This window comes from Balaenoptera musculus, chromosome 8 (assembly GCF_009873245.2).
Source record: "Balaenoptera musculus isolate JJ_BM4_2016_0621 chromosome 8, mBalMus1.pri.v3, whole genome shotgun sequence".
Classification (NCBI taxonomy): domain Eukaryota; kingdom Metazoa; phylum Chordata; class Mammalia; order Artiodactyla; family Balaenopteridae; genus Balaenoptera; species Balaenoptera musculus.
Window position 1 is genome coordinate 107475359 of NC_045792.1, and position 25737 is coordinate 107501095.

Here is a 25737-nt window from a genome sequence, read left to right on the forward strand (position 1 = left end):
ATCGGCACTGGGTACTCTGTGCGTCTTGGACCCCCTGCACACTGATGTTTACGAGGTCCCAGGGCTGTGTCCCCGAGGTGCTATTCCTGTGGAATTTCACACAGGGACTCGCTCAGGGGCTACGATGAGACTGTAGGATATGGACTAAAGGAACACCATCAGTAGACAGCAATCCAGTGTCCGAGAAACCTTCTAGCTGGGCCGCGTGGTAGCTGGGCTGGGGCTCCCGGGAGCCCGGCTGCAGGGGCGTGTGGCAGAAGCTTGCACATCTCGGCCTGGATGATGAACCGCTGGACTGCCACCGCCTGGAAGCTGACGGTCACTGGATCTCAGAAACGAGGCCCCGACTCAGCACAGGGGCTCTGCAGAAACAGCTCCATCAACGCGTATTCAATTTCTACTTCTCATCGACACGCTTCCAGGGCCGAGAGACGTTTCTAGCTTTATTACAGCCCTGCCTTTGTTGTGCCTGGGCTTCTTTCAAGTTTGGGAAGACAGTGCAAAACAGAAGCCCGAAGTTTTGCTCGAGCTGTGAGTTTTACTTCCCTTTCAGGGCTCGAAACACCATCCATCTCGTCCCAGAGGTTCCAGCCGAGACAGGAGATGAGCCTGGCAGACGAGTCTATTTCTTCTTTCTGCCACTGGCATCGTTACCTGACCAAACCTCCATCAGAACAGGTACTAGAAGGTCGGAATAACACGGGCTGCTTTGCTTTAATTGACAGGTCATTCCTCCAGGATTTAATTATCTTCTGTGCGTCCCTCAGTCCAGAAGTGATGCTTCGCCCCACCCGGGTTCCCGAGCTCAGCCCAGGGGCGCCTGAGAACCACACAGCCCGAGTGCAGGGATGATCACACTTCCTGCACTTAGGAAGGAAGCTGCTTTCAGCCCTCTGCTCGGGACGCAAAGTCTGGTTCTCAGCCAGATTCTGCCGATTGCCAGGTGGCTTTTAAGAAAGTCACAGGGGCTTCCCTGGTGGCGCAGTGGTTGAGAATCTGCCTGCCAATGCAGGGGACACAGGTTCGAGCCCTGGTCTGGGAAGATCCCACATGCCGCGGAGCAGCAACTGGGCCCGTGAGCCACAACTGCTGAGCCTGCGCGTCTGGAGCCTGTGCTCCGCAACAAGAGAGGCCGCGATAGTGACAGGCCCGCGCACCGCGATGAAGAGTGGCCCCCGCTCGCCGCAACTGGAGAAAGCCCTCGCATAGAAACGAAAACCCAACACAGCCAAAAATAAATAATAAATAAATAATAAATAAAAAAAAAATTAAAAAAAAAAAAAAAAAAAGAAAGTCACAGAACTCAGGGTGGAGCTGCTAGGACACAGGCACAGCCTGGGGCTGGCAGAGCCGCTGAGGACAACAGGGCAGTGTCTGGAATAAGGGGGATGGGGGCGGCTCTTCCCCCCTTGGGCCAGCCTGGCACTGCAGCAGGCGACTCCATCCAGGAGCTTGGCGACCACAGGCTCTCCAGTCCCGGACCCTCTGTGTCCGCCTCGGCCACGTCCCAGCAGCCACAGCACGGGAGAAGGGAGCCCACAGCCGACCCCGCCTCCCTTCCGCCCCAGGTGAGAGCCTGGCAAGCAAGCCTCCCTCGAGGCGACCTGGCCCCCGGCCTCCGCTCTCAGAGCCCCCGCTCCTCCAGGGATGCTGGCCTCGCAGACGCCCTGCTTCGTGGGAGCCTGAGGTCAGAGGGAGACAGGCCTCCACGCCCTGTGCACATCATCGGGCCCCAGAAGGTTCTTGTTCAACCTCGGCTGTCACCATTAAGTGCCCCCCATCACTTCTCAGGTGACGGGCCTAGGGTGCCAGCGTGTCCGGAACCAAGGGGCTTCCCAGACGGGGACCCTCAGTGTGAAAACCAGAGCTGTCCCTGGAAAACTGGGACAAGTTGGTCACACCACCTATCCCCTGGGGGCGGCCACCAAATCAACCCCGTTTTCCTCCCTCTGGGTCCACAGCCAGGAGAAAACAACATGTACTGAGTTTCCATTGCGCGACTGACATGAGAGGCACATTCTGGAGACCCCACCGGGCATGGGACGCTCCGCACGGGAACACTTCACATGCAGCTCACCTGACGCTCACACGTCCCCACCCTGCGGGGACCGTCACCCTGTGGAGCGGACGGAGGCGAAAGGGAAGTTGTGTGCTTGTCCTGCCGACGTCAGGCGCTGGCCTCTCGGTGGAACCTGTGTTACATCCTCTCCTGATACTTTCTCCGTTTGTAACTGGGTCGCCATACGCCCTTGTCCAGGGAACCGCCCATGACTTAGTTTATTTCCAAGAAAGTCCACCCCATTGTTCGCTTTTCTCATTTCACATGTTGCCCTTGGTCCCCATTTTCCCTGCCTCTCAACCAGAACAGTCTGCTTCTCAGCTGGGGATGTGAGTGAAAATTCTCTAGGTGTGGAGAGTGGAGTAGTGATGCTGGACGAGGCGCTGACCTGCAGCAGAATCTCAGGTCCACACTCAGCTTCCGGCTCAGAACTTTCCATATGCACTACATCCTTTACCCTTTTTGCTTGTTGTAAATATTCTTTTGTCTTAAAGGAAAAACCCAGCATGTTTGATCACTGTCAATTTTGTCCACACAGAAACCTGCACGGAGGTCTAGAGCAACTTTAAGCATAATCACCAGAATTTGGAAGCCACCAAGATGCACCTCAGTAGGTGGATGGATAAATAAACTGTGGTCCATCCACACAATGGAATATTCTTTGGAACTAGAAAGAAATGAGGGAGGGAAGGATTGGGAGTGTGGGATTAGCAGACGTAAACTATTATATACAGGATGGATAGACAACAAGGTCCTACTGTAGAGCACAGGGAACTATATCCAGCCTCCTGGGATAAACCATCATGGAAAAGAATATAAAAAAAGAAAGTCTCTATGTGTATAACTGAATCACTTTGCTGTACAGCAGAGACTGGCACAACACTGTAAATCAACTACACTTCAATATAAAAAAATGAGCTATCAAACCATGAAAATCAGGGAGGAAACAGAAATGCATATTTGTAAGTGAAAGAAGGCAATCTGAAAAGACCACACACTATATGGTTCCAACCATATGACATTCTGGAAAAAACTATGAAGACAGTAAAAAGATCAGTGGCTGCCGGGGGTTAGTGGGAGGGAGGGATGAAGAGGCAGAGCACGTAGGATTTTTAGGGCAGGAAAACTAGCCTGTCTGTGGTGGATATATGTCCTTATACATTTGTCTAAACCCACAGAATGTACAGCACTGAGTGAACACTAATGTAAAAGTGGACTTGATTTCACTTTCTGACTTACTTCACTCTGTACGACAGTCTCTAGGTCAGAAAAACAAGTATCATATATTAACACATATTTGTGGAATCTAGAAAAATGGTACAGATGAACTGGTTTGCAGGGCAGAAATAGAGACACAGATGTAGAGAACAAACGTATGGACACCAAGGGGGGAAGAGGGAGGTGGGATGAATTGGGAGATTGGGATGGACATATATACACTAATATGTATAAAACAGATAAATAATGAAAACCTGCTGTATAGCACAGGGAACTCTGCTTCAATTCGCTGTACAGTAGAAAGTAACACAACACTGTAAAACAACTATACCCCAACTGAAAAAAAAAGTGGACTTGAGTTAATAATAATGTATCAATATAGGCTCATCAGTGTAAAAATGGCCACATTTATGCAAGATGTCAGTAGCGGGGGAGCCTGGCGGGCGGCTGGTTATACGGGACCCCCCTACTCTTGCCATTCAATTTTCTGTAAACCTAAAACTACTCTAAAAATTAAAGTTTAATTTCAAAAATATGGGAGTGGGGTGTGGGGAGGGAAAGTTCTGCCTTACAGAGAATATTAGCTATAAGACATAAAACTGATGTAGAAAATTAGCATTTGGCGGCCACCATGTGAAAGTTGTTCAATAATTCTGCTTTAAATGTTAAAACTGAAAATAAATAATAATTTATAATTGATCTGCCCAGACCCACGCCCCACCCCCCAAAAAAAAAAAAAAAGAATCCAACCAAACCCTTCTGATTACTGTTAATTATTGGGTGAGATCCGGGAAAGTCCTGTAAAAGGACCGTCTGCCTGGGAGGCGGGCGTCCTGTTCCTGATCCCCAATCGGATGGGGTCGGAGCCTGGTCTCAGCCTTTGCTGGAACACCTGCCCTTAATTCTGTGCTTTGTCAGGTGCCAGTTTACACGGATTTCAGGGGAAAACAGGTTTCCATTTCTTTTCTCAGAGTTGGTTCTTCCTGATCAGTGAGCCCAGAGGCTGTGGTCACGGGGATAGTTCAGGAAATCCCGGCGTTCATTTCACCCCACGCCACCTCCTCCACAGGTCGCTGGTCCCGGGTCCAGTCTATCCCAGTTCTGAGGAGAGTAGATAACATGCTGCCTCCGTCTTTCTCCTTCCCGGGTCCCCGAGGCTCCCCTGCATCTGCTCTCACGATGACGCCATCCATCACCACCAGGACGGCGTTTCTAACTACAGGCGGGGCCAGGAGAAATGACCGCTGACCCCCCCCTTTTTGAAATAATCTAGGGTCTGTGCTGATGTGTTTTTAGAAGCTCAGTTAGGGTCGGCTCTGGAATAACAGTCGATCCAAACTCTTGGAATCCAGCGACACCACCGCCAGTGAAGCAGGCCTGGTTCATTATGGGGAGGGGGTAGAGGAGGGGTGGTGTCCAGCCCAGGGAATCATCGGGAAACAGCCACGGATGCGACCAGGCCAGCGGGAGTCCAGGCCAAAGGCTGCCCGAGGAGAGAAGCCAGGTCAGGGACCACAGACCCCATGCCTGGCTCAGGTCTGCCACTGTCCCTGAAGGCTCAGGTTCATGCTCAGGAATCCACAGGCCCATGTGTGGTCTGAGCCTAAGTGCTGGGATGCAGTGATGGACAGTACCCACCCCCCCCCCAGCCCTGCCCAACGAGCTGGGAGCCAGCCCAGGTGACAAGGCACAGAGGAGCCATCCGCTGACCACGGGGCCAGACCCAGCACGTGCTCACTGTGTGCCCACCCCGCCCTGGTGCTCAGACCCTCTGCTCAGCTACACACACACCCCGAAGGAATCACAACCCCTGCTGCTGGCCCCATACCTGCTTCCCCCGCAGACAGAACATCCAACCCTGCAGCTGCCCCGCTCCCCGTCCAGACTCTCTGCAGAGGCCTGCGCCCCCTGACCCACCACCTGCTACAGGCCCTTCTCCCCACCCCTGGGGTCTTGCCCCATCACTGCTGACCTCAGACGGTCAGCCCCGTGCAGGTACGGCAGGGCCCACCTCTGCCTCGTGCTCCACACCACCCATCAGGATGCCTGGGAGCCCGTCGTCCACGTCACCCCGCCCCAGCTCCCGGCACACAGACCCCCAGCCTCCTGTCTCACCAGGTGTCTGCCTGGGCTGGTACCCGTCTCACCTTCAGCCAGGCCTGTGCTCTCCTGTCCCCATCCAAGCACGTCCTGTCCCCTGGCATCTCGGGCATTGAAGCTGTGTCACCGATAAGCCAGCAGCCCTGTTCTCACGTTGCTCAGTTAAATTTAGGAGACAGGAGCCAACGGTGATTACAGCACGGCCACCTGTGTGTGGATGGGGACGTGCACGGCCGGAGGGGCACAGGTGCAGGTCCTGCCCCAGCTTTAGAGTCCCCACAAGTGGCGAGAGAGCTCCCTTCTTCAGCTGACGCACCTGTGGTGGGTTCAGCAACTGTGAGGCGGACACCTATACGTGACACTGGCACAGGGAGGACAGGCCCAACCCCAGAGGATAGGGGAGGGAGGCCCCGCTCGCTGAGTCCAAGATAAATGCTCTCTGCTCAGCAATACCCGCTTGCCCGGATGAATGCTCCGAGTTGCCATGGAGACCCTCACCTGAGCCGCTCTCGGCTCTCACACAGCCTCACCTCAGCTGGTCGAGTTCACGTGTCCCCTGGGCACAAGGCTCTCACCTGGGATGATGGTGCCTCCCCTCCCCCAGGGGACACTGTGCAATGTCTGGGGGCATCTTTGGCGGCCACAACTCGGGGGTGTTACTGGCATTTGTGGGTGAAGGTCAGGGATGCCGTACACATCCTATGGTGCACAGGATAGCCCCAGCATAAAGGACTGTCCAGCCCCACGAGGGAACATCATTCAGCCATGAAAAAGAAAGAAATCCCGCCATTTGCAAGAACGAGGATGGACCTTGAGGGCATAATGCTATGTGAAATAAGTCAGACAGAGAAAGACAAATCTGTATGATCTCGCTTACATGTGGAATCTAAAACAACTGAACCCAGAGAAACAGACTGGTGGTCACCAGAGGTAGGAGGTGGGGTGGGTGGAATGGGTGGAGGGATTCAAAAGGTCCAAGCTTCCAGTTATGAGATAAGTAAGTCCTGGGGATGTTGTGTACAGCATGGTGACTGCGGTTAATAATACTGTGCTGTATATTTAAAAGTGGCTAAGAGAGTAGATCCTAAAAGTTCTCATCATAAAAAAAAAATGTGTAACTATGAGTGGTGACGGATGTTCACTAAACGTATCGTGGTGATCACTTCCCAGTACATCCATATACCAAATCGTTACATTGTACGCCGAAAATTAATACAATGTTTTGCGTCAATCGTATTTCCATAAAACTGGAAACAAAGAGAGAAGAGATGAGATTAAACAGAAGTTAATGCCCATTTGGAACTGGTAAGAAACAGAAAGGATCATCCAGCCCCAATGTCAGCAGGGCGGAGGATGAGAGCCCTATACCGTTTTATCCCACGTGTGATCTGAGGTCCCACGCGTAGGGACTTGGTTTCCAGCAGGGGGAGCTAGGCACATGCAGGTGCGTGTGCATCTCCCAGGGCTGGCACGAGACGGCTTCTCTATGCTGTCGTTCATTCATTCACTCATTCTCTCCTTCAACTCAGACACGTACTGAGCACCTACCACTTGCCAGGCACCTCCCGGATGCTGGCAATTCCATGCAGCAAACACAGGCTCCCGGAGGAGGGAGAAAGCACTTTTAAAACCAAGTAGAGTGTGATGCTTCCTATGCACGTGTAATCCGAACGACAGAATCACCTTTCCTCCCCGAACCCACGTTCCAGTGGGGCTTCCTCGAGTCTCTCCAACCAGCCCCTACCTCCGGTCTCCAGGTCATGGAAATTCGGATCCAGGCCTCGTTCCAGCATCTTGATGATCTTCTCCACCGAACGATGCTGGATGTAATCCATGCATTTTTTCAGGTTGGTCTAAAGAGAAAAGCAAAATTGGTCTTACAGAGAAACGTCTCTTCAGGCCACAGGAAGGCTCCTGGCGGGGTGCACCTGGCCGCCCTTGCAGGGAGGAGAGCTGCCCCTTGATGGGGCCCCGCTGCAGTCCCCAGGCTCACCAGGCAGCATCCTTCTGCATCTGGAACCCCGGGGCCAAGCCCGGAGCCCAGCACATGGCAAACGCAATTGGCCTGTCCTGGATGAATGTTCTAGAAATCCCCCACCGATCTCTGTGCTTGCCGAGAGTCACAGGATGTTCCTTCACTTTCAAAAGGATGAGCCACTTGGACCACTTTGAAAAACTACACTTTCCAGGGTGCACCCCAGGTCTTCTGACTCCATCCTCTTTTGAGCGAAGCCTAAGGATTGGTATTTGTGTTTCCTAATGTCTAAAGTGGTGGCCGCCATGGAGAGCAAAAGGGCACTGCTCACTCAGCGTAACCCACTTGTGGGTAATCCCGTGACCTGCAGGTGGACACAGGGGCGCGTGGGTCACCGAGCGATTCAAGGTGAGGGAGACAGTCACTCCTCGTGAGATCACAATGACCAGGGGCTCAACCCTGACCAGGTTGCCCGGGCTCATCTGCAAGGAAAATAATGATTTTCTGTCCATCTGGCAGATAGCCTGGGCTATTTGATGGTAATCACAGCATCTGAGATGCCTCTGTCAGATGAGTCTAATGCTCTCACTGGGCCAGTTCTCCACCCACACTCCACACCCCTCCCCAGTCACCCTGAAACCAACCCCTGGACCCTTCAGCCCGCGGATCTCCACCTGGAAGCTTTCTGTACATTCTGGGACTAAACATTAACAAATGCTCAAGGACACAGGATAAACTTGGTTTCACTGAACACCTTCATTGCTATTTACTAATCGACATTATTTTAAATGCACAAACACATTTTCATGTACACATCAGAGAGTAATCAAAAAAACCAGAAGTGCCCAGACTTGGAGTCTAAATACCCCTGTGTGGGCAGATTCCAGGGCTGGGCAGGGAAAGCGCAAGAGCATCCTGACCGTCTTGTGCCTGAAAGCCGTCAGTACTCAAAGGATGGTGGGGACAACGCCAGAGGGAGGAGAGCCAGGCAGAAGGGCCACCGGCCACATCCGGACAATTTGAGCACAAAAATAAATAATGAGAATGGCATGTTATAACCCACTGAACACAATGAAAATCCACACGTCCATCCTGATATGAATGGGGGGATGAAACAAAAACAAGGGGACCCCAGAGGTTGGGGACGCTCTCTGTGGACTCAGAGCTGCAGGTGAGCTCACCTGGGCAGATCAGGGCTGGCTTAGGTAAGCTGTCCGGGCACCGTCCTGACTCTGGCTCTCCCTGTGCTCTGCAGGGAACGCTCCAGGCTCTCCGGGGAGGGGCGGGACCTGGAGGAGGGCATCTGAGAGCATCCTTGGGTATCACACATCTTCCTCCGTGCTGAGCGAGGTGCCCACCGCACGCTCCAGCTCCTGCACGCCCTGGACGGGCACAGCATCCCTGACGGAGCGCAGGTGTGCCTGGAACACAGCCCACAGCTCTTTCCTTCACTCTCTCCTTCTCCCCTGCTGCCCTTGTGCGTCTTACCTCCATGCAGTTTATGTAAACAGCACCTTAATCACGAGAGTGGCAGCAGCAGACACCTACTTCAGTGTTGTCCCCTATTTCGGCAGCGAAGGCTCAGAGGGAACGGCCACCCCTCTTCCCAGAAACACCCAGAAGGAGGTGAGTAGAAAGTAGGGCCCCAATCTCCACTGTCAGGGATATTGTTTCCCTTATGCGCAGGCATCAACTGCGTTTGCATCACACGGGAGGAGACGATGGCGGTACTTAACAGGGCTCTGGTGGCAGCAGGTGCCTCATCAGCCTCAGCATCTCACAGGAAGAAGAACCCTCTGCCCTAGAGCTCCCCTGATCTCTGAAGACGAAGACGCAGAAATGAACACCAAGGGTCCACACAACCAGTCCTTGCTTACCTTCGTGTGCAGCTTGGCCAACTGTTTCTCATCCAGATTGGATTGTCTATACACCCGCTTCTTGTAGCGAAACTGGCACAGACACAGAAACAGGAAAAAAAGAAAACCAGGTAAATATTTCACACAGCCGTTCAGAGGAAAAACCTGCCTTGTCCGTGGGTATTTCACCCAGGGCGGGGGCTCCCTAGCAAACCCTTTTGTGTTCAATAAACTACTTGTGTTCGCACCACAGAGCCTACGACAGCGTAAGGGTAACTTCTGCGGAGACGTTGCTGCCGTTTTGGCTGGAAAGTCACAAAAAGAAATGAGAGCAACCCAGAGGGATGAGGACTCAGGAGCCTGATGTGCTCTGCTCTCCTCTGCACCATCAGCATGGCACCAAATCAGGGCCCGCTCCTCACGTGGGCTCTGTCCTCGACATCGTCAACCTTTACTAAACACACTTAGAAGCCCCAGCCTGGCAAAGCCACCTGCCCTCAGCCCACAACCTCCGCCTGGGACTCTGGGGCTCAGACTCACTCCTTCAAATGGCAGCACCTCCTCTAACCTGGCAGAGACGTCATGGGAACAGAGGGGCACACCTTGCTCAGGTAGAGTGATGGTGCCCCGGAGGGTGCCCTGGGGCCGCAGGCTGCTTCCGAATCCCCAGCGCCTTTCACCTGATGCCCCGTTCCTTCTCCTGGGTGCCCTGGCTGCCTCTGTAGTAGATGCACTGTGGCGGGTTTGGGAAGGAGGCTGGCAGCTTGGGAGTCACTGGGACTCTGAGTTGAGACACAGCTCCAACTCCAGCCCCACCACTGCCCTAGTGTAACGGAAAGTGGGGTCCGGCTGCTCGCTGCTCAAAAGCCAATAAAGAGGCCAGGTTGGTGGAAAGGAGAGTTTGCCTTATGTTGGATGCTGGAAGCCTGGAGGCGGGGAGGGTGGACTCCCGTCCAAAGGCCAACTCCCCCCCCTACTGACAATCAGTGGGCTAGAGCTTTTATAGACGGAGGGAGGGGGCGACATGCAGACATAGAACGGTCAGCGCTGGCAGTCATCTTGAAATTGGTCATCAGTGGTCTGACCAGCGGCATCTTGATTGTTTTAGGTCCTGTTAGTCTCAGTTCCAGGGTTGGTTTGTTTCCATTTCTTTGAGGCCAATTCTCGGAATTGTGGCAGCTTATGTCATGGCTACAGTCTGGTCATCATGCACTTAACTGCTTCCACCTGGTAGGGCTTTCAGTATCTATAAGACAGCTCACAGGATACGGCTCAGAATATGATCTATAGCCCTTGAGGAGGAACTAAAGGTCCTTGACTTTGCTTAATGACTAAACTATTATTATTTGGTCTCCTTTGACTGTTTTCCTTTGTTTCTACATTTTCTCACTTCTCTGATTAAACATATTCTTTGATTAAAGCCTTTCCACAGACAAAAGGCGGGCGGAGGACATGGGGGGGAGGGAAGGTCCATAGGGTCCTGCCCCATTTCACTAGCAGCCGAATCACTGGGCTGGACACCTGCCCCATCTCGGACTCCGTTTCCTTGTCTGTCGCACGGGGATCACAACACAGAGCTCCCAGGGTGCCCCGAGGATTGAATGTGAGCTTCCTGGCACAGAACCGGTGCTGGGCAAACGCTGTCTTATCCTTCCCTCCCCAACTTCCCTTGATTCCCTCCCACTCCGAGGAGTTTAAACAAGCACAGGCGTGACACAAAAGGTGCAGAGCAGGGGGGTGACCTAATCCTGAAAGTCTGATCCCACGTGAAGTTTCCAGAGTGACCACCTTATCATCTCCTCCCCTCCACTCCAAACAAAATAGCAATCCCACAACAGACAAAATTCCTCGGTGCCACAGACCAAATCTTGATTTTTTTTTTTTAGGTGCCAAAATAAACCAGTGAAATCAGAAAGTCCCGTGAAACGCAGGCTGCACCCAGTTCCTGGATCACGTGCACCGTCGCAAACGGTAAGTGTCCGCCTTCTTGAACTGACCTGGCAGGAGGAGACACAGGCCGCTTTAGGACTCTAGCCCTCAGATTCTAGATTCAACCAGGACAGCACATTCTGGGCACGGCCGTGAAACTCCCTGTTGCTTATCTTCATCCATCACGGCTCTGAGGCTTCAGAAGCCACTGAGAGTGACGTGAGGGGATGTAACAGAGTTTGCTAACTTGACGGATCTGTAGGAATTCAAGTCAATGGGTGCTTTTTCCAGTTATGAAAAGAAATATGCTAGGGTCGATAACATCTCTTGGCAGGAGGGTAAGCACATGGAGGAGAATGTCTATTTCCACAGTCATAAATGTTTACAGCTTGTGGCTAGAGGGATGCAGGCTCAGAAACACACATCCTTTTCTTGCTCTCTTCTCCGTGTTTCATACGTAGCCAACCGCGTTTTACTGCAACGATCCAAGGCAAAGAGCTCAGATCCAGGCTGCCCCTGGTGTGTCCACCTCCAGGCCCGGCTCAGCCCCACACAGCGGAGCACCTGGCAGGATGGTGGTCCAAGGAGATGCATGGACATACATGTAAATGACTCCTTCATGGCAATGAGAGCCGATGGCAGGGGCAGCTGCAGCACCCACCAATGCAGGCGCTCGCCCATCCCCAGGCCTTACGCTAAGATCACTGCCCCGAGGAATAGCTCACCTGAGCCTCACAGCCACCAAGAAGATGGTAGTAATGTTCCTCCGATTTCAAAGCTGGGAATCTGAGGCTCAGAGAGGCTGTGGGGTGGCAGGTAGGGTCCCACAGTGACCAGGACTGGACCAAGTCCGTCTGATGTCACAGACCACACGCCCACGTGGGGCAATGAATGCTCACGTGCTCGCCTCTCGGCCTCAGCTGCCATGAGACAGCAGAAGGACACGCATGACGGCTGCCCTGAAAGCCAGGACACAGCCCTGCCCACGTCCCACCAGGCTCTCCCAGGTCTCCTCTTGTTCGGTTCTCAGGGGCTGGGGGACGGGCCCGTGTCGCCTCCTCCAAGATGCTTTCCGATCAAGGGTAGGCTCCGGACTTCCTGTTCTCGCCCTGTTTTACTGTCTTTATAGAAATTACCAGCCCCCAAATGAGCTGTTTGTTTACTGTTCCTGGCCTGTCGTCTCCTACAGGAGTGTAAGCTCCATCAGACCAGAACCTTGTCTGTCCCATGCACGTGGACCATGCCGAGAAAGGGGCCGGTTGAGAGCAGGCCCCCGAAAGGGGGTTTTTCAATGGACCCCCAGTTCACAGGTGAGCAAACTGAGGCCAGAACAGGGAACCACTTGACTCCCCAGGGGCATCCCAGCTTTTCCTCCACGGAAACCCTTCTCCCTGGTCCAACACATGCTGGGGATCTCAGAACCTCAGCTTCAAAGTCACTGTCAGACCTGGGAATGTGCAGGTGAGGTGCTGCCATGGTCCAGGATGTCTCTGACTTCAGACCAACCCCCTTCGATGGCCCAGATGCCACCCACGATGCCACACTCACAGGCCCTCACTGTTGACTAAGCTGAAATGAATACAATCACTTGATAATAATAGCGACCTGTGGGATCATAGTAGAAACGACCACATTTCCACCTACTTGTGTCGCTGTCTTAATAATTGTGGGACGGGGGAGGAGGGATAAATTGGGAGGTTGGGATCGACATATACGCACTACTATATATAAAATAGATAACCAACAAGGACCTACTGCACAGCACAGGGAACTCTACTCAGTATTCTGTAATGACCTATATGGGAAATGAACCTGAAAAAGAGTGACTGTATGTAAATGGATAACTGATTCACTTTGCTGTGCACCTGAAACCAGCACAACATTGTAAATCAACTATGCGCCAATGAAAATTTTTTATTCGTTCTTACTGGAGTATAGTTGCTTAAAAATTAATTAAAAAATACACCATGTGGAAATAGCATATGTAAACTCAGGGTGCAGCAAGCCCGGACTCCCCAGGGCAGAGCTGGGGGACACACCTTCTGTGGATGTGAGGCTGCCGGGCGTATGCACCCACCACTTCACGAGGCAGCCCAAGAGCACATGACTGGCCACAGCGGCTCAAAGAGCCCACAGGTCATTCCCGGGACTCATGCTTCTGACAACAGCTGGATGGCCACGGGCCATCCTGTGCCCAAGGACGGGGGTGGAGGAGACTCAGGGAGGTAGAAGCAAACCCCATTCTGCATCCCCAGGGCTCACAGCTCCGGGTGACGCGAGCCTGAGTCAGACCCATGGTCCGCTCACACTAAGGTGTCCCTCCAACAAGTTCATCCAATCCACAGTAGGAAAACAAATGGCTAAAAATTGCACACTGGTCTGCAAATCATGACAAAATCAGCTGCGACCTCGAGAATGCATACTACTGTTCTGAGCTAAGAGCGATTTCCCAGCCCAAATCAAATGTGGAACTGGGGGAAGGTCCTCCCTCCGCCATCACGCCCAGGCTCTGAGGCGGTGACCAGTACCTCCAGGGAGGGGATACCCCTGCCCACGGGCTGCGGGTACGCGCGCAGAAGACGCTCCTCATCCAAGAACTTGCCGTCTCGCCCGTCGCTCGCCGGCTGGAACAGCCCGTAGTTCAGGACGTCCTTCAGGCTCTGGTTCAACGAGCACAGAATCCGCTGCTTTGCAACCCACACCGTTGCATCTGGGTTAAATCGAATGCACTTCTGCGCGGAAGGACAGAGACCCCTGGTTAGTGATGCAGGATGCCACCCCGGCATGTGGTCAGAGATGCCAAAGGTGCTTCCATTCCGTCCTGAGAGCTCCTCTGAGCTCTGGACCCCCTGGCTTTTCTGGATGAAAAAAATACGACCTTCTTGTCGCTTTGGTAAATATAAAAGGGGAAAAGCTCAGATCGAGTCACTGATTCTGTGGCCTCAGCTCTCACCATTGGCTCCAATCTCTGGGCCCAGCCGTGTTTGCTGGTCGTCACTCCCCACCACCTATTGCCTTGGGCAGTTCTCTCGCCTTGTACGGAGCTTCTCAAACCTCCCTGCTTGTTAAACACAGACTGTTGACCCGCGCCCCCTCCAAGCAGAGTGTCTGAGCCAGTGGGTCTGGGTCGGGCCCCAGAAGCTGCATTTCTCACAAGTTTCAAGGTGCTGCTGCTGTAGCTGGTCTCGGAAACAGACCGAGGACCACGGCGCGAGCCAATTACAGTGCGGCTTAGTTTTTACCCCCATCGCTCTCTCTTGGCATCTCAGGTCCAGGTGGACGTCTCCTCTCGTAACCTCACTGATGCGAAAGCCCAGGGCACAAGCGTCTGTGCCCCACCCCCCGGACTCTGAACGTAACAGCTGTAAAAACACTGACACCGCCCCACCCAAACCATAAAGAACGGCAATTACGAAGAATGATTTGATTTAGAAATCGTATCAGTTGCCGTGAAAGTTAATTTTTGAAAAAGTTAAACAGTACAGACGGTTCCTGCAAACCAACCACGAACACTTTTCAAGAACAGAGCAGAGCCGCTAAGAACCAGAATGACACGACTTGGTCACGTTCCCAGGTCCCTTCAGTGAGACCCGCCAATAAGCCAGGAAAACAAACGTTAGGCCAAATCCGCTTCTGACCATCACTTCTAATTTTTATTGAATTAAAATTATATTCCACTGCACGGCTATTAGCAGGGGCTCAAAAATGTGCTTAATCACTGTAAAAGCGTTCAGAAACGACGAGGTTTGACTGCGTATGAGGTGGGAACCAATTCTCTGCAGGGGGATTCTGCTCGCCCAAGGATGCAAAAGGCCCTACTATCTCCCTGACCCTCTGCCTCGGGGGAGCTCCTCCCTGCCGGGTAAGAGGACCCCGCTACTCTCAACAACAGGTTGGTTGAACAGGCAGCCCGGAATCCCACTGCCAGGAAACCTGACCCCACGGGCATGAATGCACCGTCTGTCCCTCTCCGATGGCAAAGACTGAATTCAAGAGTAAGGCTCAGAGCTCCTCTTGGGGCTGTGAGGCTGGGTGGGGGCCCGTTGTTCGCTTCAGTGACTGCCAGCTGCACCCCTGCCATCCTCGGCTGAATGAGAAGACTGTCTGGAAACTCCCAACACAACAGTTGAGCTGTATCAGAGGTGACCAAGTGGGGCCGTGGGTATCTCGCCAATTCCTGCTCTGAGAATCATTGTCGGCCTCTGGTTCCAGCTACGTGGATACACGAACTCAGCTTCCCTTAGAGACCAGCATCCAAAGAGGGCCTGAGGCTCCCTCCCTGCGGCCGGCAGAAAGGATCCTGCCAGCAAGTGGGTCCTGAGCAGAGCACAGTCTGAAAACCAGCCCCCAGGGGATCTGTGTGGCAATTGTAGATGATCCCAGAGACTGGTGTCCACTGCCACTTAGGGGGTAGGACTGGGGATGCTGAGTCGTGTACAGGCCAGCCCAGCACAATGAAGAAACGTCCTGCTCCAGAAAAATGCCAAGAGGGCCCCACTGAGAAACTGCTAGAAGGAGCAGGAGCTCGGAGGTCAGAAAGGCTTGGATTTCCAACCCAACTGCACACACTAACCTTGTGGTCCTGGGCAAATTTACCAACCCAGTGGTCCCCCTGTTTCTGTGATGAAAACCACGGCAACTACATAACTTGCAGGGCAGTTGTAAGAAGCAGACGGAACATGTATAATACATGTCATTATGGGTTGAATTGTGTCCCCACAAAAGATAAGGGTTCCTGGCCCTTAAGGAGCTCAAAGCCTAGTGGGGTGTGATGATGATGGTGGTGGTGGTGATGATAATGATGGTGCTGATGCTGGTGATAATGATGGTGGTGATGGTGATGGTGATATTGATGGTGGTGTTGATGATGGTGATGGTGATGGTGATGGTGATAATGATGGTGGTGTTGATGATGGTGATGGTGATGGTGATAATGATGGTGGTGTTGATCATGGTGATGGTGATAATGTTGGTGGTGTTGATGACGGTGATGGTGAACATAATGGTGATGACAATGATCATGATGATGACACAGTCGTGGCTGACATTTATTGACTCCTAAATGCCAGAAATTGTGCTATATCTACCTTCAACACAACCACGAGTGGAGAGTCTTATTATTATTATAATCATTATTATTGATATAGTGTGATTATTATTATATCAATAACTATAATTAATATATAATTATATGTTAAAATACAGTGTAATAACAATTATTACTGTTCCCATTTTCCAGAGGAGGAAGCTGAGCCTCCGAGACTCACGTAACTACCCCAAGGTCACGTGTCTAGAAAACGGTGGAGGTTCAATCCGAACCCAAGTTGAATCGGCCCGGCTCCGAAGTCCTCACTATTTAACTGACACGTCGTTTCCTCTCTGTGCACGTGGCACCTCAGTGCGGACAAATTATAAAATATCAGACGTCTAGTCACTGAGAAAACGGAAGAGAATACTTATGTTCAGGTCCTCTGTGGACCAGGGAGATACTGCCTTTGTTCAGATTTTCCAATTACCTGTCAATTTGTCCCAATGTTAAATGTTGACAGTTACAAGGGAGAAGCAGTTTCACCTCCATAGCAAGGGACGCTATTTGGGAGATTCTAAATAATTTTTTTCAAAGAAGTAAAGGCTACGCTTCGAGATACTTTTAAAAATAGACAACGTCACAGGTTTCAAGGCATGTGGTGCTGTGGAGATTAGCCTCGGACATGTCTCCCAGAAAAAGCAGGGGAGCGCCACGGACATGGTGTCCTTTCTTGCACTTAACGCTGGGCTTCAGGGAGGATGGACAAAAGAAAACCCCCGAAGAACAACAAAGCACTTCAAACAAAGATTTTCACCCTGGTGTGAATTCACAAGACTAACAAAGTCTTGGAACAGGCTCCTTAGCCAGCAATGGTGACAGTGGTGGACCTGTGCCAGGACCCTGGACACAAAGGAAGGTGCTGACCATGAACCCAAGTCCACCGAGCAGGGAGACGCAGGGACCTGGACGCCAGCTGACAGATGAGTGACTCCAGTGTGGGCTAAGTGATGACACCAACCTAACAACTCAACCCCCAAACAGATGCCCCCCATCGTCCCTCCCTGCCCCTCCCCTCCTCCTTCCCTCCTCCTTCCCAATCTCAGCGGCTGCCCCTCCTCCCATGCCACAAACCCAGGAGGACCTCTTGACTCCGTCCTGTCCTGCAGCTTCTGGATTGGTCTGGATTAATCCACCACCTCGGGTGTGTGAGTCCTCATCTGTCCCACCTCCACTGCCCAGCAGCCCCAAGCCTTTCTCACCAGGTCACTCCAGCGGCCACTGCACTGAGCTCACTCCATGCCCCTCAGGCCCACACAACCTGATTCCATGAGCGGCCGCCAGGGTCCCCTCTCAAGCCAATAACTCCCCACGTCCTGCCTGTCGGTACCACCTCTGCCCTGGCCCCAACCCCACACACGTGTGCACTGGCACACACACACATGCACATAAAAACATACACACACACACACAAACACGTGTACACAAACATGTAAGGACATACAAATACAAACACACATATATACCTGTACATACACACATGCGAACACATATACACACACATACACAGACACACACACATATGCACAGACATACACACACACACACTCCAGCAATGCGCGGGCAGTCCTCTGGAAAGCCAGGCCACGTGCGCCCCCAGCCTCCAGCACCTGCGCACCTGTGCTTCCAGCTGGCCGTCCCCTCCCCACCTCGTCTGCCAGCTGAAACTGCACTCACACCTCCCACAGGGTCAGGGACTCGCCCTCTCTCTGGTCTCCCAGCTGAGCTGACCGCTGAGCTCCCTGAGTTGAACCCACAGCCCACGGACCATTCAAGCTAAGCCGGCTGCCCCTTGCCCCCTCCTGTCTAGCCTGCGGGTCACAGCCTCTCCATCCTGCATTTCTTGTCTCCTGGGAGGTGGGACACGCGTGTATTCCTCCTCCCTTTCTCCTGACACACAGGCAGGAGTCGGTACCTGTCACTCACTGATCTCCTGCTGCGACGGCCCAAATGCCAAGACATCCAGAGCCATCTCAAAACCGCCCGGTGGGTCTGGCTGAGCTGGTGGCTTAAGATGCACAACACTTGCAAGAGGATGTACGGGCATCTCCAAGACCCACATCAGAGTGCTTCTCGCTTACGTCCTGGCAAGCATAGCGCTCAACACGGGATCTGGGTGGTTTGGAAATGGGAGGGGCAGAGACGTGCACACTCTAACAGAGAGAGAAGGGGCGGTGACCGGCATCAGCCTGGATGACAGGAGGGCAGCCCGGCCTCCAGGAAGCTCCGAGGACTCCCGCAGGCCAGCTCAGCATCCTCCAGGGGGAGGCACATTCAAGCCCAGGTAACCATCTGCACCCTCCTCCTCCAAGATGCACCCATTCACATCCCCCACCCTCGCCCTCTCCCGGCTCCTGGCACCACCGGCATTCAGCTGGCGAGAGCGCTCCCTGCCCCTCTGAGCTGTTGGTGTCGACAGGGTTTATGTCCTTTTCTCGGCAGAACCATACCTGATGTCCGTGCAGCTCAGTGGATGTCACTGGAACTGAACTGCACTGAATACAAAGTTCCATACATGGAACCGTCCTGGGTGACAGAACCCAGCAGTAAAGCAAGGTCCACACGTGATCAGGACGAGGATGGTGGGAGCTACCATTTCTGGGGGCCCGCTTTGCACCAAGTGCACTGTGACCTCATCAGCTCCTTGAATGATCCGAAAATGCTGAGAGGAGAGACGCACCACCAAGGTGAGCAGAGCTGCGGTCGGCGTGCGGTCAACCCGCACGAAACTCTGGCTCTTCCGCTGGTAGAGCTCATGGTCACACTGAAATCTACAATGAAGAGAGTGAGAGAAATCCTACATGGTCAGCGTGAGCTGTAGCTATTCTGCAAGACATGAGGCTAAACCTGAAATACCTGGACTCAAGGGGAGGCACCCTGGCCCTGGAGACAAGAGAGGGGTGCCTGAGTCAGCCACGTAAGACCCTGCATCTGTGTGTATGAGTCAGCTTGGGCCGCTGTAACAAAACACCACAGCCGGGGAGCTTAAACAACAGACGTGTACTGTCTCCAGTCCTAGAGGCTAGAATCCCAGATCCAGGTGTGGGCAGGGCTGGGTCCTCCTGAGGCCTCTCTCCTCGGCGTGTAGATGGCCGTCTTCTCCCTGTGTTCTCACGGGGTCGTCCCTCTGTGTGCGTCTGTGTCCTGACCTCCTCTTCTTATAAGGACACCAAGTCCTATGGGATTAGGGCCCACCCCAGTGACCTCATTTTACCTTATCCATCTCTTTAAAGATCCTCCTCTCCAAATACAGTCACCTTCTGAGGTGCTAGGGGTCAAAACTCTAACATATGAATTTTACGGGGACACAAGGCAGCCCATCACACTCTGACCACGGCCAAGCCTCTGCCACACACAGAGGGCCACACTGGGCCATGTCTGTGTGGCCAACTAACTCACAGGATCCACAGAGGGTCACACAACCTGGTGCTTTGGGGTCACATGTATCTATCGGACGGGCTGGCCCGTGGGGCAGAAGCAGGCAGAAGTTGGACAAGGCTGTTTTGATTCACAAAAACACGGCAAGAGAATTTTATGTAAGAGAGTAAATTGCTCTCCAAATCTGTTCTGGGCCCTGCGAAACAGAAATGATGACAATGGTTGTTTTGTAAGATGTTAGAAGGGTAAGACGTGTCTAGACAAAGCTTGAGGAATGGTGAATATTACACTGTGTAAAATGTCTGTTGTTACAGTGAGCTGTCTGGAGGCCAAGGGAAGAACCATCAACAACACAGGTTGAATTACACCATCTATTCAGATCACCCCCTCCGCCACATCTGCTCACTCACGGTCCTCAGGTGAGACTTAAATCCAGCTCACTCTTGACTTCCTCCCAGAAAAAGCGAGAAGAACGAGGGGGAGGCCTGACAAAGCATTCAGGGGTCGTGGTGCTGAGGGAGCCCCTGCATCACCCCTGTTCACCTGTTCATCAGGATACGGAGCTGGAAACACGGACCCCAGTGCATCCAGGAGGAACGCAAGATATTCTGAAAGAAATCTCAGTTTCTGAGCACATCATTCATTGCAAAAGAAGCACATTTCACATCATCCTCAATTCTTTCGGGATGCATTTCAAAGACCCTTAATAAACAGAACTTGCCAGGAGTCATTTAAAGGTGCATCGAGGGGTGGTTGACCTCTAACAGCTGTTCACGTGCCATCTGCACACCTGCAAACCTCTGCCCCCCCAAACTGTGATGGAGTGGTTTCCAAATGCAATCGTCCAAATGAAACAATGCTTTTTGCCGTGGACAAAGACCCACCAGGCTGTACCTGTGGTGGAAAACATGGAGATGCTGTCACGGTAACACATGAAAAGGATGTATATGGAACGGGGAAAACAGTGGGTAACTGTGACCGAGAAGGACAGCCTGGTCCGAGGAAGGTGAAGGCCAGGAGCCACACTAGTGCTTCTGAATGTTTAAACACTAAAGGCCAAAGTGGTTGTGGATTAGGGTTAGGGTTAGGGTTAAGGTTAGGGTTTTTCCAATCGGAATAACATTTTTCAAAGAATAAAAGCTTGACAGCAGCCCCGGATGCTTTAGTGAAGTGGTGGGTGGACCGTGCATCCTGGTGACCTTTAAGGGGCCAGCTAGTGGTCCTCTGCGGCCGTCAATGCCATAGTCACTGAGAGGCACTAGTTGGGCTCTGTCAGAGATGCACACCCTCCCTGGAGGTGAGTTCATTTTCCTCTGTTGGTCCCCACGATTTCAGGCAGGCTCAGAGCAAAGCAGAGGATATGATGCTGGCTAAAGAGGTCCTCCTAGAAGCAGTAAGTGGAGGTGGGTAAGGGCAGGCGGGGGAGAATTAAATCGTCCTGACCGCAGACACAAAGCACTCACTGTGCGCCCGCCAGCCCAGCAAAGAAAGCACGTCAAACGCACCCTCTTCTCCTTATGTTCTCCTGGAGGAGGTACGAGCAGCCCCAAGCCCAAAGAGGAACACCGTAAACCCTCGGAACTGCTCCCCACGTCACACAGCTGCCAGAGGCGGGTCTGGAATGAATGGACCAGAGGGCTGATGAGTTTCAACTTGGTCCCAACTGCATAGGATGGAGCCGCAAATCAGGAAGGTTCACCAGGCGGGGGGCCACGAAGTGGATTCCAGGCAGAGAAAGGGAGACAGGGGAGGTGGTGGCCACATCACACAGGGGCAGGTGCTGTGCTGACCAAGTGGAATAAGAGCTCCCGTCTGTCCGCCCAGAAGGAAGGGCTGTTAGCAGAACGGTCAGAACCGGGAGGGAAGGAGCCACGGAAACCCAACCACAGAGAAAAGGTGCTAGAAGAGTCTCACCCTTGGCACTAATGAAAATTAAAATTCTGAAAAAATTTTTAAAAATTTAGAAAATTTAAAAAAAAAATTTTTTTTTAAATTTAGAGAATTAAATTCTGATGATTCGCGCCCTCTTATTGCCACTTTCTGGATCATTCTTATCAGCCCGGGACATCAGGGAAGGAGGAGAGCTCTGCTTTTCCCCAGGGTGACCTTTGAACCACAATATTCTCACCACATTGTGGGATTTACAAAGCTTTTGACAGAATGTGTAATAATTTCAGACCCAGGCATTAGTTTCTCTAAAGGATTTAAGTGGGTTTTGACAGTAAGCTTAAGCAGAAGAGCACGTCACGCCAGACATGCGTCGCTTGGGCCACTGAGACTGCGTGAGCTGCCCTGCTCACTCGCATATATGGGGCATTAGCCTCACATCTAACAGGAAGATGCAGCATGGAATCCTTCCAACACACAGAACTGGGGCTGGTAAAATAGGCTTTTCGCTTTTTAATGATACATATGAAAATAAAGCTCCTCTCAGCCTTTAGCAAGCTGCCCCGTGACATGAATGATAGCCAACACATTCAGGGCCTGACTTCCCTGCGGGCCTTTCACAGGAGGGCCCTTGAGCTTTCCCACGACCCAGCAATCCCACTACTGGGCATATACCCTGAGAAAACCATAATCCAAAAAGAGTCATGTACCAAAATGTTCATTGCAGCTCTATTTACAATAGCCAGGACATGGAAGCAACCTAAGTGTCCATCAACAGATGAATGGATAAAGAAGATGTGGCACATATATACAATGGAATATTACTCAGCCATAAAAAGGAACGAAACTGAGTTATTTGTAGTGAGGTGGATGGACCTAGAGTCTGTCATACAGAGTGAAGTAAGTCAGAAAAACAAGCACCGTATGCTAACACATATATATGGAATCTAAAAAAAAAAAAAGAAAAGAAAATGGTCAGAAGAACCTAGGGGCAAGACGGGAATAAAGATGCAGAGCTACTAGAGAATGGACTTGAGGATACGGGGAGGGGGGAGGGGGGAGATGTGACAGGGTGAGAGAGTGGCATGGACATATATACACTACCAAACGTAAAATAGATAGCTAGTGGGAAGCAGCCGCATAGCACAGGGAGATCAGCTCGGTGCTTTGTGACCACCTAGAGGGGTGGGATGGGGAGGGTGGGAGGGAGGGAGATGCAAGAGGGAAGAGATATGGGGACATATGTATATGTATAGCTGATTCACTTTGTTATAAAGCAGAAACTGACACACCATTGTAAAGCAATTATACTCCAATAAAGATGTTAAAAAAATAAATAAATAAAAATAAAATGATCACCTTGCTTTGGCAAAAAAAAAAAAAACAACAACAATAAGGACAATGCGGCTGATTATCACCACATCACAGAGAAAATGGAGGCAGAGGGGAGTCAAAGGGTGTGGGGAGGTGGGCTCTCTCTGGCTTTACCAAGCAAGTAATGAAACCACAAAGATAACCAGGTTCCGTGCTTTTACCCCCGCAAAGTGATCCAAATGCATTACTCCAAAGGACATTAACAGAGCTGCTGAAGGTAGAGATCAAAGATCCAAACCATATATTTCTGCAATGCCAAAAGGGTAGATGGATGGGTGGATGGATGGATGGATGGATGGATGGATGGGTGGATACGTAAAATAAATAAAGACAAATCTTGAAAATATAACACCAAGTGGAAAACGTAAGTTATAAATGACATGCCCAGTGTGATACCAGGTGTATATATATTCATTTTTACACAACAACACAACACTATATAGAGATCACTGATGCATATAAAAAGAGGAAAAGGAACAAGAGGGATTCACAGTGAATCACGACAGTGTCTGCCTCTGAGCAGAGGCGCCTGGGCAGGAGGGTGAGGGAGACTTGGGCTTTATCAGAAGCATTTTAACCCTATGATTGAAAAAAGACAAAACGTGAACCACTGTCAATTCTATATAATAAACAATAAAGCTGGTATGTATGATATTATTCTTTGTATTTTTCCTATATTTTAAATTTTCTCTAAATGAAAAAAAGATACACCAATCTGGAACCTAAGGTGTTCCTTGGCCTCTTGGGGGCTTCCCTGGCTGAACTGAAGTCGGCCCCGGGCCACACTCCACCACCATAAACCAAGTTCCTGAACGAAGAACATTATCACCGCTATCACCTTCTGTCCATTGAGTCCTTTTGATGACTTTTTTAGGGCAGAAGATGTACTCAAGTCAGGGTCATGTACAACTCATGTTCTAATCAAGTCTAAAATCCCAAACAGATTTCCTTGTGGTCAGCGAACAAGCAGGCGAGAAAGGAAAATCTGGGACAGGAAAATCTGAAAACAAAATGGCAGCACAAAAGACGAAAGAACATTTTGATGCAAGAGTTTCTCACCTCTGCGTTGCCTGGGCTACTGGGTGACCCATGAGGCCATTTAATGGAGACATTTAAGGCATCAATGGGATAAGCGTTGTTTTCAGGGGAAGACCTAGGGGGATGGGCTTGTCTCCAACAGGAGAAGCCGACAACAAGAGTAAATAAATATGAGCCGCCTCCCAGGCCACACATCACCTGATTCCACTGACATGGAACGTCCAGAACAGGCAAATCCACGGAGACAGAAAGCAGATTAGTGGTCGCCAGGGACTGGGGGAGGGGTATGGGGGACACCCTGCTAACAGGTATGGGGTTTCCTTTTGGGGTGATGAAAATGTTCTAAGATTGACTGTGGTGGTGGGTACCCTCACCTGTGAATTTACTAAAATCCACTGAATTGTACACTTTCCATGGGCAAAGTGTACGGTACGTGAATTACATCTCAATCTTTCAAAGAAAAGGAGTCTTTTTTTGTTCCTGTGCTGAGAAACTGCAAAGACGCAGGCAGGGTGTTGATACAAGTCACCCTTAAGGACCCTTTGCTTGGCCAGAGCACAATCTCCTGCGAGAGCCGCATGTGCTCTGATGACCTCGACTTTGTCATCAGGAACCTGTCCCCGTCTCCCCCTTCTCCCGCCACCCCTGGCCCCAGCCTCCAACACCCGCTACCCCCTGGATTCCTGCAGGAGCCTCCTATCTGCCTCTGCTCCCTGCCCTCCTCCCCCGAGAGCAGCCAGGGTCCCCTTTCAAATATAAACGAGGTCACACGCTCTGTGCCAAACCTTTCCAAAACTCCCACTGTTCTTCAGGGGGAGTCACACCCCCTCCCCTCAGCCCCTACCCACCACCGCCCTCCGCCCCGTGCACCTGCCCAGCCGGCGGCCTCGGCCTTCCCCGCTGCTCTGACTTGCCAACCAAGTTCATTCCCACCTCAGGCATGCCGCTCCTGCGACCCTCTGCCCGGAATGTTCTGGGCAAAGATCCTTACAAGCCAACCTCTCGTCACCTGGGGCTCGGCTCAGATGTCACCTCAGCAGGCGAGGGCTGAGATGAATTCATAAGACGTCTAGCATTTGATCCTCTTTTTAAAATTAATTTTTATTGGCATATAGTTGATTTACAATATGTGTTAGTTTCAGGTGTATAGCAAAGTGATTCTGTTACACATATACATATACTCACTCTTCCTTAGATTCTTTTCCCAGGACTTCCCTTGTGGCTCAGTGGTTAAAAAACCACCTGCCAATGCAGGGGACACAGTTCGATCCCTGGTCCGGGAGGATCCCACATGCCGCGGAGCAACTAAGCCCGTGCGCCACAACTCCTGTGCTCTAGAGCCCGCGAGCCACAACTACTGAGCCCATGTGCTGCAACTACTGAAGCTCGCGCGCCTAGAGCCTGTGCTCCGCAACAAGAGAAGTCACCGCAGTGAGAAGCCCGCGCACCACAACGAAGAGTAGCCCCCGCTAACTGCAACTAGAGAAAGCCCACGCGCAGCAACAAAGACCCAACGCAGCCAAAAATAAAGAAAAAATTTAGATTCTTTTCCCATATAGGTCACTACAGAGTATTGGGTAGAGTTCCCTGTGCTACAAAGTAGGTCCTTGTTGATTATCTATTTTATATATAGTAGTGTGTAAATGTTAATCCCAATCTCCCAATTTATCCCTCCAGCCCCCTTTCCCCTAGATAACCGTAAGTTTATTTTCTACATCTGTGACTCTATTTCTGTTTTGTAAATAAGTTTGTGCATTTGATCTTATTCTAAGAACAGTAAGACTCCTGGACGGCGGGTGGTCTACAACAAAGAGGCAACCGGGTTTGCATTAAAAAC

At 51.6% G+C, this 25737-nt stretch overlaps 1 protein-coding gene across 5 annotated transcripts in view; it reads right to left on the reverse strand.

Moving 5' to 3' along the window:
* Window positions 1-25737, reverse strand: part of SHANK2 (SH3 and multiple ankyrin repeat domains 2) — a 552800-nt gene that overhangs the window by 426078 nt on the left and 100985 nt on the right. For all 5 annotated transcript variants that reach the window (XM_036861478.1, XM_036861481.1, XM_036861480.1 and 2 more), the window contains exons 4-6: window positions 13666-13869; window positions 9230-9301; window positions 7122-7230 (exon numbers count right to left, since the gene is read on the reverse strand). In XM_036861478.1, coding sequence (XP_036717373.1) covers window positions 7122-7230; window positions 9230-9301; window positions 13666-13869 — 385 coding nt within the window. The remainder of the gene's footprint in view (window positions 1-7121; window positions 7231-9229; window positions 9302-13665; window positions 13870-25737) is intronic.